Source organism: Pygocentrus nattereri, chromosome 24, assembly GCF_015220715.1.
Source record: "Pygocentrus nattereri isolate fPygNat1 chromosome 24, fPygNat1.pri, whole genome shotgun sequence".
NCBI classification, from domain to species: domain Eukaryota; kingdom Metazoa; phylum Chordata; class Actinopteri; order Characiformes; family Serrasalmidae; genus Pygocentrus; species Pygocentrus nattereri.
The window spans coordinates 18,052,823-18,071,933 of record NC_051234.1 but is presented as its reverse complement, the minus strand read 5'-3'; the positions used below and the strand labels follow the sequence as shown (position 1 = coordinate 18,071,933).

General features: G+C 39.4%; 1 protein-coding gene and 1 non-coding gene across 2 annotated transcripts; one reads left to right on the top strand and one right to left on the bottom strand.

The window, feature by feature from the left end:
- Positions 1–755: 755 nt before the first annotated feature.
- On the top strand, positions 756–18,825 carry LOC108426592 (somatomedin-B and thrombospondin type-1 domain-containing protein). The gene is made up of 6 exons (XM_017696207.2): positions 756–927; positions 3,729–4,176; positions 8,994–9,188; positions 11,732–11,810; positions 16,546–16,722; positions 18,675–18,825. Exons 2-6 carry the CDS (start codon positions 3,951–3,953, stop codon positions 18,790–18,792), a joined length of 795 nt encoding a protein of 264 aa, XP_017551696.1. The 5' UTR covers positions 756–927; positions 3,729–3,950; the 3' UTR covers positions 18,793–18,825.
- LOC119262407 lies at positions 15,984–16,088 on the bottom strand. The gene has a single exon (XR_005129612.1). It is a non-coding gene; the product is annotated as a U6 spliceosomal RNA (small nuclear RNA).
- Positions 18,826–19,111: the final 286 nt, after the last annotated feature.

Genomic DNA, 19,111 nt, shown 5'->3' with positions numbered 1-19,111 from the left:
GTGTAGGGTGCTTACCCAGGCAGGGGATTAAACCCTGGTCTACAGCGTAGAAGGCTAGAGGTGATGTCCACTACACTACCCAACCACATTTGACATCATACCACTCTGAATAACTTTGTCTTTATATCAACCACAATTATGTAGAAATGAAAAGAAACTCAGTGGAATTAACAGTAAGGTTTGCAGTACAGTCTGTATTTAGTTCCACACATGGAAATGTTTGAGTAGGGTCGATTACAAATATGTGCACTCTTATGTTATTCATGGTTGCATGTCCTTCGTGCACAGTTTGAAGAGGTCCTTGTGCAGGAATAAACGGCTATTTTGAGTTCCACAAATTAGATAACGACTAACTCAGTTAACTAAGTTAATTCTTTTCTCCGTCCAAATCAGATTTTCATTACTGTAAGTAGGAAATGTCTCAGACGCTCATTTAGTCAAAACGACCCGAAAATGTACAGCTTTACAGCAGAGCTTAGATGTGCTTTCTGTTCAGGATCTAATCTGGCGCTGAGCCAAATTCCTCATTCAAATCAGTGGGAGAGTGAGAAAGAGTGAGAGAGAGAGAGAGAGAGAGAGAGAGAGAGAGAGAGAGAGAGAGAGAGACAGATAGATAGCAGGAGAAATGGAGCAAAAGAAAGAGAGTTTAAACAAGAGAGAGATCACGCTCTTTATTCAGCCCTCACTTCTCCCCTTCCCCCCCTCTCTCCCTCTCTCTCTCTCTCTCTCTCTCTCTCTCTCTCTCCCTCTCTCCCTCTCTCTCTCTCTCTCTCTCTCTCTCTCTCTCAGTGTTCTTCTGGAGAGCGGAGCGTGCAGACTGAGTGACCAAGGTACAGGGACAGGTTCTGCTCTCCTGTTGCACAGACTGACCACCAGAATGGACCTTTATTTCAGCTCGACTCTCTAAATGTGTTCCTGTATAAACAGGTGAGCTGCTGGACTGCAGGGATATCAAGCCCATACTTATTAAATTTGATGTATTTTACGTATTTGCATGATTTACTTTAGCTATTTACATTTATTTACACTTACATTCTTACTTTATTTACTAACATTTATATTACTAAATGTATATATTTACATATTTGACTCACCGTTTACTTAGTTTACTCATCTACTTTTTGCTTAATTCCATCTGTGCACTTGCTTTACTTTCTAAGTTCACTTTTTGTACTTCATTTTCTTTACTTATGTAGTTTCATTTATTTACTTACATTATTTACTTTGCATTTGTCCACCTACTTTACTTAATTTACTTTATTTACTTGCTTTACTTAAGTTAGTTCCTTACATACTTTACTCACAACCATAATACTATGTGAATTGCTACTAAAAACAGAAAACATTGAAACTCTGACCTGTATTAAATGGAAAATGCTAAATGACAAAAACACGTTATGTTTTACCTTATGAATGTCATTGTTTTTTATGATACACATTTGATGTCTGCCACATGTTCCAAAAAAGTTGGTATGGGAGCATGTTTATCACATTTCCTTTTAAAGCACTTAATAAACATTTGGGGACTAAAGACACTTAATAAACATTTGGGGACTAAAGACACAAACTGATCCAGTATTGAAAGCAGATTCTTTTTTTAACATTCTTTTGTTATCCAAGTCTTTAGCATGCAACCATACAGTGCCTTTGATGCTGTATTTTAAGCTCAATAAGACAAAATTATATAATGACACATTTAATAGAAGACAGTTCTGGACTGCAGGCGGGTCAGTCTAGCACCCTCAACCTCTAATAATGCCGTCATGCTGCTGTAACATATTGAATGTGGCGTGGTGCTGTCATGTTGAAATGTTGCCATCATGTCCCTGAAAATGACGTTATCTAGAAGGCAGGGTATGTTACTCCAAATTGAGTTCAGTATTAATGGTGCTTTCTCAGATGTGCAAGTTACCCACTAATACCCCCTCCCCATACCATCACAAATGCTGGGTTTTGAACTTTTGAATGTAACGCTATGGACGGTCATCTTCTTCTTTGGCCCAGAGGACATGATGTCCATTATTTCCATAAACAATCTGAAAGACCACAATACATGTTTCCACTTGACATCAGTCCATTTCAGATGGTCTGGAGTCCAGAGAAGTTGATAGTGTTTCTGGATTCTGTTGACTTAGAACTTCCACTGTGCATAGTGCAGTCTTAACCTCCATTTGTGGATGCAGGGACAGTGTTTATTAACATTTGTGTAAAGCAATCCTGAGCCCATTTGGTGACATCCATCACAAAAACATGATGGTCCTTAATGCAGTCAGTTGTGGTTTTTGGCCTTTTCCTTTATGCACAGAGACTTCTCTGGATTCCCTGAATTGGTAGTATTATGCACTGTAGAGGGTAAAACACCTTGCAATGTCTGACTGAGGAACGTTATTTTTTAAACTGTTGGATATTTTGCTGATGCATTTTTGGCAAAGTGGTGCACCTTGATGCATGCTCACTCATAAAGGACTCTACCTTGTTCTTGATGCTCCTTTTATAGCCAGGCATGCTTCCATCATCTGTTTAAGACATTCTTTGAACATTTCACAGTGTTTCTAGTCCATCTCAACTTTTTAGAATGTGTTAGAGGCATCCATTTCAGAATGAGTGTATAGTTACAAAAAGTTGTTAAGGTTAAACATTACATATATTGTCTTTGTTCTATTTTTATTCAAATACAAAGTGGATTTATAAATCACTCCTTTCTGTTTTTTTTGCATTTTGCCTATTGTACAAACTTTTTTGGAACTGGGTTTGTACAGTTTTTACTTTATTTATTTACTTAATTGTATTTATATTTTAATATTTACACTACTCACTTTTGTTAGTTATTTACATTTTTATTTAGTTTAGTTTACTTGTCTTACTTTACAAACTTGACACTGTCTTATTTGGCTTATTTACTTACTATTTTACGCTACTTTTCTTTAACATTTTTATTTATCCCTTAGGGCAATTTAAACAGCTGGTGCAAAGTACAGACACAGCCAATGCACTGTATCATAAAAAGTGCATAATCTGTCAATAACTAATAATATATATTGAAATTAGAGTACAGTATATTTTATTTTCACTGACTAGACACTTCATTAACTACACCTCCTTATTTTTACACTATTATATCCACTTACTGCATAGGTGCACTGTGTAGTTCTACAATTACAGACTGTAGTCCATCCATTTTTGTTTCTCTGCCACATTTTTACCGTTTTCCCATAGTTAGGACCCCCACATGGCCACCACAGAGCAGGTATTATTTGGCACTGCAGGTATTATCTGGATGGTAGATTATTCTCAGCACTGAAGTGACACTGGCGTGGTGGTGGTGTGTTAGTGTGTGTTACGCTGGTACGAATGGATCAGACACAGCAGTGCTGCTGGAGTTTTTAATACCTCACTGTCACTGCTGTGTCTGATTCACTCAGACCAGCACAACACACTCCAACACACCACCAAATCAAGGTCACTGCAGTGCTGAGAATAATCTACCATCCAGATGATACCTGCTCCGGGTTGGTCTGTGGGACCACTGAAGAACATGGTGAAAGGGAGTTAAGAAAGTATGCATGATGGACTACAGTCTGTAATTGTAGAACTACAAAGTGCACGTATATGGTAAAAGGAGTTGATGAAATAGACAATGAGTGTAGATATGAGGAGGTCTACTTACGGATGTGGTCGGTCGGTCTATATTGTGGCACATACTAACAACATATACTTTATTTTCACAGAGGAGATCACACAGAGTCCAGCAGGAAACCACTCACTCACGTGGACTCACCCAGACTCACCTGGCCAGTCCCCCGACTGGCAGAACTGGACCTGTTGGATTGTGTTTATGGGGAAAGCAGACAGAACAAAAGGAACACACACACACACACAGTTATCGTGTTAGAGGAGAGCCGCTGTACGCCCTCTGAGGCTCCTCTTCCCTTCCTTGTTTTCTGGCCGTTATGATTCGGTCAGCAGTGATTCAGTGGGCCTCTGTGCTGCTAGCTGCTGTGTTTGGAGCATTCCATTCTGCAGAAGGTGGGTGTTCAGGAAAGTGTTGTCCAGGGACAGACCTGACCTGTACTTCGCTGGACTGGAGCAGTGACCGTATTTACGGGACATGTTACTGTGATGAAAACTGTGTGAGGGCTAAAGACTGCTGCTTTGATTATCCAACAGAATGCTCAGGTAAGACAAATCTGCAGTCATTTAAACATTAATTTATAGTGCACTTAATTAAAGGGCCCATATCATACATTGTTATTGTATTTGTATTTGTCCCTGTATTCCTCCCTGAGGTGAACACATTTGTGTAGCTGGGTAATTCATGTTTACATTACAATTTTTCAACCCTTTTGTCTCTTAGAACTACATAGGCTTTTTTGTTACTGTGCCTTTAAGTTTAAGTGATACTTATTAGTCCCTCAATGGGGAAATTTCACCTCCGCATTTAACCCATCCGTGAAGTGAAACACCACATACACACTAGAGAGCTCACACACACTAGGGGGCAGTGAGCACAATTGCCCGGAGCAGTGGGCAGCCCAATCCCTGGCGCCCGGGGAGCAATTGGTGGTTAGGTGTCTTGCTCAAGGACACCTCAGTCATATATTGCTGGGGATCGAACCGGCAACCTTCCAGTCACAAGGCTGGTTCCCTAACCTCCAGCCCACAACAAAAGACTGACATATGTAAATTAGGTCTGTTCTTATTGGCTGTACCTCTTTCAAGAAGTAGTCCAGACTGAAACACTCCTTATAACTTGAACATGACAGGGCAAAGCTAAAATGCTGTTGGTTGAATATGCAGATATGTTGTTTTTTGTGACATCACAAATCTAATAAATTCAAAATGGGCATAAAAATTTGCATTTACAGGCTGTTCAGACTGAGAAGTTACTTTTTGAAACTTTAACAACAATGTTTGTTACTTACACTGAACCAAAATTCTTTAATTTAAAACAAAAGTGAGAGCAATTTGGCTTTCCATTATATAGGGCCTTTAAAGGTAAAATAGTGCTGAAACTAAGAAGTCACTGCTTATGTCCACACTTTAGGCCTGTAGTCTTGCCTATATCTACACAGCATTTATATTTCTGGCTGATCACAACGATGTCATTACATAAACTAACTTTCTACGTTGCTCAGTATTTCTCTCTATCCTTTTACGGTGAACATTACTTAAATTCCTAATTCACTGGCTGCACACAGCTTACAGCCCACACAGCTGCACTTTTACAGATGAGCAGACAGCATCAAAGCAAACACTCAGAGTCAGATATGGGATTAAAACGAGAACGAAGCAGAGCAGCTCAATTAAAGGGCGAGTAACACTGGAAATTTAATTTCCTCACTTTGTTGAAAGAAGAGTTTATGAATAGTTATTCACTTAATGAAAGTGAGAAAACCTTCCAAACCTTTTTTTAGATGATGAAATCCCTAAATTCCTTGCAATTGCACGTTGAAACGTTGTTCTTAAACTATTAGACTATTTGCTCATGCAGTTGTTCACAAAGTGGTGAACCTCGCCCCATCCTTGCTTGTGAATGACTGAGCCTTTCAGGGATGCTCCCTTTATACCTAATCATGACACTCACCTGTTTCCAATGAACCAGTCCACCTGTGGAATGTTCCAAACAGGTGTTTTTTGAGCATTCCTCAACTTTCCCAGTCTTTTGTTGCCCTGTCCCAACTTCTTTGTAAGGTGTTGCAGGCATCAAATTCAAAATGAGTGAATATTTGCAAAAAACAAATAAAGTTTATCAGTTTGAACATTAAATATCTTGTCTTTGTAGTGAATTCAGTTAAATATAGGTTGAAAAGGATGTGTAAATCATTGTATTCTGCTTTTATTTATTTATTTATGTTTTACACAACGTCCCAACTTCATTGGAATTGGGGTTATGTAATATCAGCATTTATTTTAAGTTATTGCAATATTCCATAATATCTAGGCATGCACTGAAATAATGGCTACCTAAACATTCTGGCTAGATATAATTGCTGCTGTTTACATTTTTTTTTAGAAAGATTTTGGCCAGGAAACCTCCTCTTTGCTGTTTTACATTGAAAATTGTTATTCTTGAATTGTTGCACTATTTGATGGTGCAGTCTTTCACAGAGTGGTGAACCCCTCCTCATCTTTATTTCTGAAAGGCTCAACCTCTCTGATATGCTCTTTTATACTCAATCATGTTACTGACCTGTTGCCAATCAACCACCAGGTGTTCTTTTTAGCATTACACAGCCTTTAGTTGCCCATAGCAACTTTTTTGGAATGTGTTGTTGGCATGATTCAAAATGGGCATATATATAAAAAAAAAACAATAACATTTAACAGTTTCAACATTTAATATGTTGTCCTTGTACTATTTCAATGAAATATAGCGTGTAAATGATCTCCACATCATTGGATTTTTTTTTATTTACATTTTGCACAGCATCCCAACTTTTTTTGATTACAGTCTTATTCACTGAAAACTTGAAAACATTCTAATGTCGTGGGCTTAAACTGGGCCAAAATTCCTCAGGGGCAGCAGCAGAGTTTGATCAGTAGCAGTAGGAAGCTTTTGGTTGTGTAACTGCATTCACCTCGGGACACTGAGCGTTACATAACTTTGAATCAGTGCAAGAAGTGTGATAATTGACCTCTCCAGGCTCCGCCCACAAATATGTTTTTTCATAGGTTGGACAAGCTCAAGAGAACGCTGATAAAAATCCCATTCAACCTGAAAAACAACTGTAGCACAAACTCAGTTTATAATACTTATAATATTTAGAGTGAGTTATTCATTCAATCTAGTGAGCCACTGTAGAGTCGCTATATAACACTGGGTTTCCAGTTTAAGTATCCACACTTCTGAGCTGGACTGTAATATTTTTGTTAATTAAGGGTTAGGGTTAGAAGATTGATAAAGATTGGAAATAATAACGAGCCAACATTAGCTCAATTACAACCCCAATTCCAATGAAGTTGGGACGTTCTGTAAAACATAAATAAGAACAGAATACGATGATTTGCAAATCCTTTTCAATCTATATTCAATTGAATACACTACAAAGACAAGATATTTAATGTTCAAATAGATAAACTTTATTGTTTTTTCCAAATATTCACTAATTTTGAAATTGATGCCTGCAACACATTCCAAAGAAGTTGGGACAGGGCCAACAAAAGACTGGGAAAGTTGAGGAATGCTCAAAAAACACCTGTTTGGAACATTCCACAGGTGAACAGGTTAATTGGAATCAGGTGAGTGTCATGATTGGGTATAAAGGGAGCATCCCTGAAAGGCTCAGTCATTCACAAGCAAGGATGGGGCGAGGTTCACCACTTTGTGAACAACTGCATGAGCAAATAGTCCAACAGTTTAAGAACAGCGTTTCTCAACATGCAATTGCAAGGAATTTAAGGATTTCATCATCTACAGTCCATAATATCATCAAAAGATTAAGAGAATCTGGAGAAATCTCTGCAAGTAAGCGGCAAGGCAGAAAACCAACACTGAATGCCCGTGACCTTCGATCCCTCAGGCAGCACTGCATTAAAAACCCACATCATTCTGTAACGGATATTATCACGTGGGCTAAGGAACACTTCAGAAAACCACTGTCAGTAAACACAGATCGTCGCTCCATCTACAAGTGCAAGTTAAAACTCTGCCATGCAAAGCGAAAGCCATATATCAACAACACCCAGAAACACCGCCGGCTTCTCTGGGCCCGAGATCATCTGAGATGGACTGACGCAAAGTGGACAAGTGTCCTGTGGTCTGACGAGACCACATTTCAAATTGTTTTTGGAATTCATGGACATTGTGTCCTCCGGGCCAAAGGGGAAAAGGACTTTCCAGATTGTTATCAGCGCAAAGTTCAAAAGCCAGCATCATCATCAGAGATGATAGTATGGGGGTGTGTTCGTGCCCATGGCATGGGTAACTTGCACATCTGTGAAAGCACCATTAATGCTGAAAGGTACATACAGGGTTTGGAGCAACATATGCTGCCATCCAAGCAACGTCTTTTTCAGGGACGTCCTGCTTATTTCAGCAAGACAATGCCAAGCCACATTCTGCACGTGTTACAACAGCGTGGCTTCGTAGTAAAAGAGTGCGGGTACTAGACTGGCCTGCCTGCAGCCCAGACCTGTCTCCCATTGAAAATATGTGGCGCATTATGAAGCACAAAATACAACAACGGAGACCCCGGCCTGTTGAGCTACTGAAGTTGTACATCAAGCAACAATGGGAAAGAATTCCACCTACAAAGCTTCAACAATTAGTGTCCTCAGTTCCCAAACGCTTATTGAGTGTTGTAAAAAGGAAAGGTGATGTAACACAGTGGTAAACATGCCCCTGTCCCAACTTCTTTGGAACGTGTACAAATTCAAAATGAGTGAATATTTGCAAAAAACAATAAAGTTTATCCGTTTGAACATTAAATATCTTGTCTTTGTAGAGTATTCAATTGAATATAGGTTGAAAAGGATTTGCAAATCATTGTATTCTGTTTTTATGTTTTACACAATGTCCCAACGTCCCAACTTCATTGGAATTGGGGTTGTACATAGGGAATTCTGGGCTGGTATATAATACAATTTATTTGCAACATAATTTGCTGATATTTTAGTGCAGTAGTCCAGTATCACCTAAATCATCAAATGTCAGTAAATATCTGTCCAATGCTGCTCATTTTTTAAAGGAGGTACCTGCGAATATTATTCTGATGCTATTTTATATATTTTGCCCTACTAATATTAACATGATTATACTATATTATTTAAAAAGAAAGATCAAAAACAGACACATATAATTATCATTTGAAATGAATAAACTGAGTGGTGTTCTACAGTTTCTCATTAGGTTGAATGAATAACTCACTCTAAATGTAGGTATTGTGATATAAACTGAGTCTGTTCTACAGTTTCTCATTAGGTTGAATGAATAACTCACTCTAAATGTAGGTATTGTGTTATAAACAGAGGTGTATCTATATGCTCCTGTATAGCCCAGCCGTGTGTGGTGAGTGAATGGACGCACTGGAGTGGCTGTGTGCAGCCCTGTCAGCCTTCATACCGCGTTCGGAGACGTGGCATTGAGATAAATCCCCGAAATAGTGGGCAGGCCTGTCCAGCTCTGGAGGAAAGAGCAGGCTGTATGGAGTACCAGGATCATCAGGGACAGAGCTGTGGTCATGCGCAAGGTACGCAAAAAGTCTTTATCTGTGATAATCACTCTGCTGCTGAGTACTGATTGTTTAGCATTACTGCCACTGAGTACTGATTGTTTAGCATTACTGCCACTGAGTACTGATTGCCTAGTTGTGTACTAGTTGGGTAGCATTACTCTTACTGAGCGCTGATTGGCTGGCATGCCATTCTATATATTAAAGGGGAGTAAGATCGATTTTTCAAAATTTCTGCAAAATTCAGTGGTTGAGATGTAAACAAAGCCATTCAGAATACTTTGATGTGAAATAGTTCATTGTACTCTACTGATTTCTTTACAGTGCTGGAGATAGGAACCAGGAGTCAAGATTCTACAGCACAAATATATACATACATGTTATTTACTATTTAAAACATCAGAGAGCTTTTCCTTTACCAACAAGATCTTTTTATTGAAGGGTATTACTGTCTTATGCATTTTTTGACAAGCAAATTGTCTCCTTCTCCTCTTACTGTCTCTGGTTCAACTCATTAGCTAATGGTGAGCTACTTCTGAAATGCATTTGTGCTCACAAACATGAAACGGCTCAGGGCTGCTCAATGGTACACAGGAATGGCGCCCCCTGGATGCACATTTATAAATTATTTAAGGCTCTACACACTTAAAAATGGTGGTTATTCAATGGTTCTTTAGTAAAGCAAATGATTCTTTATAGAATCATGAACCCCCAAACAACCCTTTGCATGAGTAAAGGTTTTTGCATCATGAAAGGGTTTGCATCAAAAAGGCTTCTATTGTTACAGGCTTGTTAAAATAGAAGAATCCTTTTTTTGGTGTTACATAGAACCCTTTTCAAAAAGGTTCTATATACACCCAGCTACAGCACAGCACATTCCCCATCAATCTGAAGAACCTTTCATGATATAAAGGAATTGTGTAAAGGGTTTTTTGAGTGTCCTGTTCTTACAGAACCCTTAAGAAGCATCATTTTTAAGTGTGTAGGCTCTGGAGTCATGCAACCTTCTAAACACAAGTAAAATAATCTTAAATCTTTTTCATCTATCTAATATTTTTCATTTTGAATCTGATGTAAGAATATAAAAAGATTAATTGACTTATTTCTAGATATTTTTACTTGCGTAACAATCCATCCATCCATCCATTTTCTAAGCCGCTTCTCCGTCAGGGTCACGGGGGGTGCTGGAGCCTATCCCAGCAGTCTTCAAGCGAAAGGCAGGATACACCCTGGACAGGTCGCCAGTCCATCACAGGGCAGACAGACAGACACACTCACACCTAGGGATAATTCTGCATGTCCAATTGGCCTGACTGCATGTCTTTGGACTGTGGGAGGAAACCGGTGAACCCGGAGGAAACCCACACAAACACGGGGAGAACATGCAAACTCCACACAGAGAGGACCCTGGTCACCCATTGCGTAACAATATTAAGTGAAATTACCTCACTGGATTGGCAGACGATTTGGCTTATTTTAAAAATATGCTTAAATAAAAAGTATTAGTAACGTAGTTAATTAGTTTTTTATTATTTTGAGTAATGACCCCAACTATCTATACTAACATTACCATCTATACTAACTTTAACACCATCATTATGCCGAGCTTGTGCCGAGCTGTGTTTGATTGAAAAAACAAAGTTAGCTTTGGGAGTGCAGCAGCAATTTTTTTGCTTTCCTCCCTGTTTTTGTATTTCTTTGCTGGAATGGATCACTTTATTTGATCTTCTCTCTCAATGCCAGAAAATCACACTGAAGAACCTTCTCTCCATAATGTAGATCACGCTTTTTTCATCTTGTTCAGATCAGTCTCTACACAGTTGTGTCATCATTTAACAACATGCAATAGTGCACTATAATCATGACTGGGGGTGGCGCTATAATGAAAAACTGAAAATGACTACTACCACAAATAACATCTTTAACATTAAAAAATAGTTATATATTTCATACCTAATTTGCACTCTCTTGAGGCTCTTGGCTCATGGGGGCACTAGGTGGCTGGCTACCATTGCCTAGAGCAAAGACCACCTCTGGACATGGGTCCACCAAGTTGTTGGCTGCATTCAACACAACATTCTAGATATGTACCACTGAGCTAACTGCCTGGACATTTTTAACAGCCCTGAATTCAGCCTTGTGATAAATTATCCTTTTTAACCACTAGGCTTTTTTTGTATACTGGATACTGTACAGTATACTCACTACTATGAAGGGCAGCATACAGTATATACTGATGGAGTATGCAGTATATACAGTACACAGCATGCCATTTCAAACACAGCCACTGTGTTCATTATGAGGGAACTGTAAAACTCCTTTGGATTCAGAGATTGTTTTTATGGGCCATGCATTCCTCAGGTGATTTTAAAAATCCCATAATACCTTGAAAATGAGCCAACAACTCTTTCTATGGAGCGGTTCCTCAAATATTTGCCTGAGTTGCGTACTAATGAACGAGACTCTCAGCTTCTTTAGCCAGGAAACCCAGCAGCTACCGTTTAGTCTCTGGTGTTAATGAACAAGCTGAACACCGAAATCTTTTGTTGGTTTCATTCCAGGACCAGCGCTGATAACAACAGCAGAGTACAGCAACGGCAGAATAAGGCAGAGTTTATACGGGAGCCCTCAGCATTCTGGGTTTGTATCACTGCAGATTAAACAAGCACAAAGAAACTCTGTGTCGAAGTCTGATAAACAAACATGCACTGATTCAAAAACAATAAACAGCAACAAAAAAAATCCCACCTTCTCTGTTTTAACAAATGTCTGAGTGAACTGAACTAAACCAGCTATCAGCCCCCCCTAAAATTACACAATAAACTCATTTTTAAAGCAATTCTCAAAGCTTTACTATAATTTGCTTGTAATTGTCAAAATAACATAGTTGGGTGCAAAAGTTTGGGCACACATGTTCCTGGAGGTGGCTCACAAGACAGGATTTCTCTATCCAGCCAGATAACTTAAGCCCAAAGTCAAGCCCGTCCAATCGGAAAAGAGCTGAGGGACATTCTCATTGGACAGTCCTCATCTTAAGTTACCTGGCTAACTGAGAAACCCTGAAAGACCAGAGACTGTCCTTTTTTAACTGTCTATTTAGAGCAGCTCCTCTTATGTTCTTATTTAAGAGGCTGCTGGTAGAGACAGTCCAATTTATACAGACAGCCTGTGAAATGAATCACCTCTCAACACTGTCCTGAGTTCAATACCATCCAATCAGATTTAGAAACCCACTGTAATCTCCAGTTGTGTAAAACCCATGTACGTAGAAAAGACCTACTGCATGAAGAACTGTTCATCATCCTCAGTCATGATCGTTGTATTTGGCGCTACAAACTCATGTTGATTTTCAGTAGCTGCTTTTTTTCTGAAATGTCTGCATACTTCAGTGGTTGGAATGTAAACAAAGTCATTCAGAGTGCTTTTGATGTGAAATGGTTCATTGTAGAGACTCAGATTTCTTTACAGTGGTAGAGATAGGAACGAGGAGTCGTGATGTCTACAACACAATCACAGCTATTTTATTTACTATCCCAAACCACCACTGAACCTATACCTTCACTGGAGGTAATGTTATATGTAATGCTGATGAAGTTAACAATTTGGAAAAAATGAGGACAAAATCTTATCAGAACTGTCAGACGTCACGCAGCTTATTCATAACCATTCCAGACTCCTGCATCTGCTTTTACAGGCATCTGGTGTCTCCACCACAGTGAACACCTTTGACTCAATACATTTCTTCAGAGCAGAGCATTTCATGCCAAACCACTCTGAATGGCTTTGTTTACATCTTAGCCATTTAAGCAGCAGTTGGTGGAATTTCCCTTTAAGTATAACGGGTCTGCATACAACTGCATGCTATACTAATGTATTTTGAAGCCACTGTGTAGAACAGACTAGGCATTGTATTTTTGAGTCTCTGAGACTGATACACCTGCATTAGGCAACAATCCAGTGACCTTGACGTCTTTAATCATTGTTAAATCTGTAAACACACCTGATGATCCTTTTGCCATTAGGAGTAGCCTGAGCAAACAGGCTGTGTTTGACTTGGTACTGAGAATCTAAAGGAAACCTCTGTGACATGAGAGCGGCTCTTGGCTTCTGCTCAGCTTCCTAACACAAAAGCCACATCACACAATGGGCTTGAACATTAACAGGAAGACTGGATCAGTCAGGACTTGCCATAAGGGCAGGAACAGAGCCACAAAGTTTACAATGGAGCTGGTGACTTCATTGTGGTCGAGGACCTGTTGGGGGGAAAATAAACATACATGAGAGTTCAAAAGTTCGCCGTTTTCAATAATATATATCCAACTGTGCTGCAGATAAACATGTAAAATGATGATTTTACCACACCTTTTTCAACAACATCATAAGTTTCATATATGTCCAGAAGACATGTTAAACCAGGATTCCTTGAGGAAGATATGACTGAGTGCCCTTTCAAGACATACAGTGACCTCATACCTCAAAGAAATATAAATGAATGACAAATACAGAAAACACTTATGTTGCCATCTTCAAGACAAATTTCCCCCAAAAAGGCTTGTTTCAGCATGAGCCTTGGTGGCTGTGGGAACATGCTTGATTCATGCTCAGGATGTTGGCAGCTCAAGTCTCCCATGGTTCTTGCATTGATGGGGATGATGAGAGGGGATGAAGTAGAGCAGAGAGAAGAAAACAAGAAAGATATGCATAGAAAAGCACTGAGAAGAAACCAAAACTGAGGGTGATGTGTTTTAAAATAAAAGCAAGTCAGCCCCCTTGCTTTCAGCTTCATTACCCCTGCTGTTGATCTCTCTGGAGGCCCTGGAGGTAGTCCAGGTTGTTTCAGATTCTGCCCTCCAGCCTTCCTTAGGTGTGCATCACTGTTCAACTTAGTGATGCCAGCCCCCCATAAGTGTGAAATCCCACTTGGAATATGAACCAACAACCTCCTGACAGCACTTCTACCAGAAAGCCTCAGCCAAAACTTTTTTTTGGCATTTGACTCTTTTGGGAATATGGGAATTTGACAAATTTCCTATAAAATTCCCCAAAACAAGCCTAGCGCAGCCAACCTGTGTAGGGTTTTAACCCACAAAATTTGATAGAATTTCTCTTACCAATTAGCTCACAACTAACCTCTTATATAACATTTGACTTGAGAAATCATTCTATAGATCAGGATTTTTAACTACCGACTTGATCTGCAAGGCATGGCATCTAGTACTGAACCACAGGCCCTGAAGACATTTAATAATCTTAGCCTTAAATGGTCCACACTCAAAGGTACACAGATCATGTGATAAATGTTACACTCAAGGACATCTACAGTCACTATTTTGTCAGTTACACTTTGGTTGGCTGTTCAAACGCTCGTGCACATGCTTTTGTTTATGAAGATAAATGCTTGCTAGTCACCACAAACAACAGTGAGCCAGAGTTGAAAAAAAGTTGTGAAGTACATTGAATTACCTGTTTAAAAGTTGTTTTTTTAAAGAGGTTAGAGCCAGTAAACATGGCATCCTTAAGTGTTTTATGATACATATTACTTTCACACATTTGTTTTTGACATTTCAATAACAAACAGTTTGTGGTTGAAAGTTTTGTCCACACTCTGCACTCACATATGTCAAATTTCCCCTTTCTGCCAAAGTAGGTGATCTCTGGCCAGGGTTAAACATTGAAGCCCTCCACACTATGGCTTTGTTCACACAGCAGGTAAAAGTGTCCCAAATCTGATCATCTTCTTCATATGTGACCCAGACGTGTTATCTGTGTGGCAATGTGAACAGAAAACATTTTCAATTTGATTTAAGACACTTTCATGTGTGGTAGGGTGTCAGGTGGGTTGAAATCCAATACATATGTGGCAATGCACTTCAGTCTGAACAGCCAGATGGGTATTCATATGACTTACGTCAGTCCACCTTGACATTCGTGCTGCTGAGACCTCAAACACATCTGGGGTGATGATTCTATACAAAAAAATTAGAAGAGACAAAAACAAAACACCTTCATGTTCGAAGAGATTTCCAAAGAAATGGCAAAACACCCATCACATTTAAAAGATATTGTGAACAGCCAAACAAAAAATCCAATTGATGACAAAATCAGATTTGGGCCACTACCTGCTGTGTGAATGCAGCGTGTGTGAGTTTGGGTTGCATGTATGAAGTATGAAACAGTACAATCTAAAAGTGGTCACAGTTCAAACCAGTAAGTTTCTGATTTTGGAAGAATAGCATGTGCCTTTAACAGTAATAATACAAAGAAAACAACAAGAAACCCAATATGTTCCTGATCTCAAAAGAAACCACAAGATCTCATACCTAACTTGGATTTTTGGATTCTAGCCTTCTCTTGGATTTCACTTTCCCAGCTGACTTTTTCTACCTTAAATAAGACTGTGATCTCCTCCTAAACCTAAGGAGATATTGCTGTGAGCAGCTATCACAACATGGGGTGAATGTATACACTGGCATACTGAGAATAACAATGATTTTGTACAGGAGAGCGCAATATAGTATTGTTTACATTATATTAAGGTTAAGTGACCCTTATTAGTCCCACAACGGGGAAATTTCACATGCGCACTTAACCCATCCATGAAGTGAAACACCACATACACTCTAGTGAGCACACACGCACTGGGGAGCAGTGAGCACACTTGCCCGGAGCGGTGGGCAGCCCTATCTGCAGTGCCGGGGACAAGTTGGGGGTTAGGTGTCTTGCTCAAGGACACCTCATTCACGTGCTGTTGGCTCTGGGGATCGAACCAGCAACCTTCCAGTCACGAGGCTTGGTCCCTAACCTCCAGTTCATGACTGCCCCAAGCGCTTCATGGATTTGCGTGTCATCCTTTTGCAGGGGCCATGCTAATCCTATCTAAATTGATCCAATTTTAGTATATGTGCTGCCGTAGTGTATGTTCCTCACCTTTTACACGTTGCAGCCCACAACACAACCCAGTAAATAATTTATTTCATTTAGGCTAATTTGATCTTATACTGGTTAGGTGAAGCTTTATGATTAAAATGCTTTAAGGAATTGAACTAAGAAACTCAAGACACAAACCCTGTTCATTCAACCACTGAATCACACAGCCAACCCGAAACAGGCGCAGGTAATGTCGTTCATTAAAAGGCATGTATTGATTAGTTATAATCATCTGCTGCTTATTGGATGTAGTGGGTAGTTGTGCCATCTTTGTACTGCCTTTACACAAATATTACTTTGTGAGGTACATAAATCCACACAAAGTGAGAATGTGATGAAAGTGAAAGCGTGAGTCATCCAGCTGCATTTATGTTGGAATACAATTCTAAGCGGATATCATGATATACACTTACCGCTTAGCTGCACCCTTCCACTTCTGTCTCTTCAGGTTCTGCATGGAGTTTAAAGTGGAGTCGCTGAACAGACACTGTATGGTTGAGAATAAACCCCACACACGCTGGATGCAGTATCTGAGAGAAGGGTTTGTGGTTTGTGTTTTGTGCCAGCCGCCCGCCATCAGCAACCACAGCCACACTTGCCAAGGAGATGGACACTATGCAGAAAGGTAACACTGGCTCTCACACAAGTTTTACTGTAAGCCAGGGAATCTTCATCACCATGAAATAATATTTGAGGTACAGTACAGTTGTATACAAATATTTGGACAGCCGTTTGTTGATTTTAAGTGAAAAGGAAATAAATAGGGAACACACTGAAACATGGTACTGTTCAGACTTATAATGCACAATTTATTTTTACTTAGATTTACCATATTAAATTTAAAAAATGTTCTGTAACAGATTTTATATGTAACAGTTCTTTTACGAATATTTTAAATTCAGCCAATAAACAGTAATTGTGCATTAAAATGTGCAGATGCAAGTTCTCTATAGAACAAGTTAACTCTTTTGACAAAAACTTAGTCACCTGTGACAAAAACATATTGAATAATGTGTAATACCTCCACCAGCAGGAATAACAGCTGTGATTCGATTTGGAATGGGCAGGTTTCTGGACATAGACGACACTAATGTTCAGCCACTCTTGTATCAAGTTTGGTCAGATTTTTGTGGATGCCTTCCCTGGTGTCTTGTTGTTCCACGTAGTCCCACAGATTTTCAAGAGGAGTCTAGTCACTGTGGTTACATACTAGGTGATATACTGTCACCTCAACCAAAGGACCCGTTCCACGTAATTAAACATCACATCACAGAGCTCCTCCAGCTCGACCACACCTTGCACACAGTCCTCATTGAAGGCTTCTTGAGGTCTACATTCGTCATGATGCCAAGCATCATTCCCATGCAAACAGAAACGAGACTCATCTGAGCAGATAACATCTTTCCAGTCATAAACAGTCCAATTTTCTGTAATGGGCAACTTTGTGTTGAGAAGTGGGCATCTTCCATGTCACTCTGCTCCACAGGTTCATGGTATAGTTCCCTGCAGAGTATTCTTTTTGTCAGGATTTTTCTGTTATACAACAGCACTAATGAATTTTGCTGTGAACATAATGAGCCCTGGCAAACCTTTTTTTCTATCTGCTGAAATAAACAGGAATCCATGAAGATACTGTAATAATACTGCATTGGACAGATGTTTGGATTTGACCATTTTAACCTAAGGCCAGCCAATTATGGCAAAAATATATCAAGGATGATATCAAAAATCAAGTATGTGTTCAAAGACATTTTCACATACTACGATATACATCAAATGATATTTATAAAAATATCTGTTTTATATAGGGTTAAACACAATTATGCTCTTTTTGGCCTTTTTTCCACTGCTGAGTGGCTCAGCAGTGGCTAAATGCTGAGCATGTTAAATTCTGGCTGTCCCCCCATACCAGTCTCTTGATTTTGTGTTCTTAAGAGTCTTTATCCTCCAAACAGGTGTTATTTGAGCATTAATTAGCTGGAACCGAGCCTGTACTGTAGTGGGTGGAACCTTTAGCCTGCTAACTAATGTAATACTGTAATACTTTTAGCCTAGCTCAACAGGCTACAGCTCAAAACACTACAGAACAGGTTTAATTTCTGCTTTCTGTCACTTCAACATCAGATGTGAGGACAAGAGTTATTGCCTACAATTGTAACAGCAGAGCAGACGGAATCGAACCTGTACTGAGGTGTTTGGATCTATAAGCCACCAGATTAACTAGGCTAGAGGAAAAAGAAAAACTGCTTTAGTGGCAGTTTGAAAAGGTGTGATGGTGCTTCATGTTGTGGAGGACATGCTAGCCTTCACTCTCCCAGCTTGTTAGCATCATGTAATGGCTAACTGGTGGAACTGGAAAGTCTAAAGTAGGGACAAAATAGGCAATAATCCCACAAATGGAAACTAGACTTTTTTTTAAATAAAAATATGAACATTTATTGATCACTTCCAACGCCTTAATAATATACTTGTATTTACAAGTGACAAAGCCTAAAATATTTATGATTGAATGCTGTAACCTCAGTTTTGGATACCTATTGTATCCAGTGCAGACTAATGCTTCTCTACTGTCTGCAGGGATGACATTCTGCACTGGCAGGCTGTGGGAAGTCCTCAATGCAGAGGAACGTGGAGAAAAGTTCAGAAACTGCAGCACTGCTCCTGTCCTCCAGTCCACAGCTTCATCTTCACCTGAATGCAAACTTGCACATAAAAGGTTACATTTATATTGGAAAATTTATTGCTACTGTTATGTTTTATGTATGGAACTTAATGGATCACAAACATACTGAAAATAAAATACTTAGAAAAAACTGGAAATCCATGTTGCCTACCTCCAGACTAAACTACCTGAGAGGTAATTTCACCTTTCTAACCACCAGTGGTGGAGATAGGACCCAGTCCACCTCTAAAAGCTCCCTTTAGTTATTACATTAGATGGTTATAAATATGCTGTCTGATGTCTAAGACAGTGTTTTACTTTTGAACTCAGAAGACAGATGTAGGTTTATTGG

Bases quoted from the DNA above. Each gene is read 5' to 3' on its own strand.
- LOC108426592 (XM_017696207.2), top strand. From the start codon at position 3,951: ATGATTCGGTCAGCAGTGATTCAGTGGGCCTCTGTGCTGCTAGCTGCT. The intron at 4,177-8,993 runs GTAAGACAAATC...GCTCCTGTATAG, and splicing joins TTATCCAACAGAATGCTCAG to CCCAGCCGTGTGTGGTGAGT. The intron at 16,723-18,674 runs GTAACACTGGCT...TACTGTCTGCAG, and splicing joins GATGGACACTATGCAGAAAG to GGATGACATTCTGCACTGGC.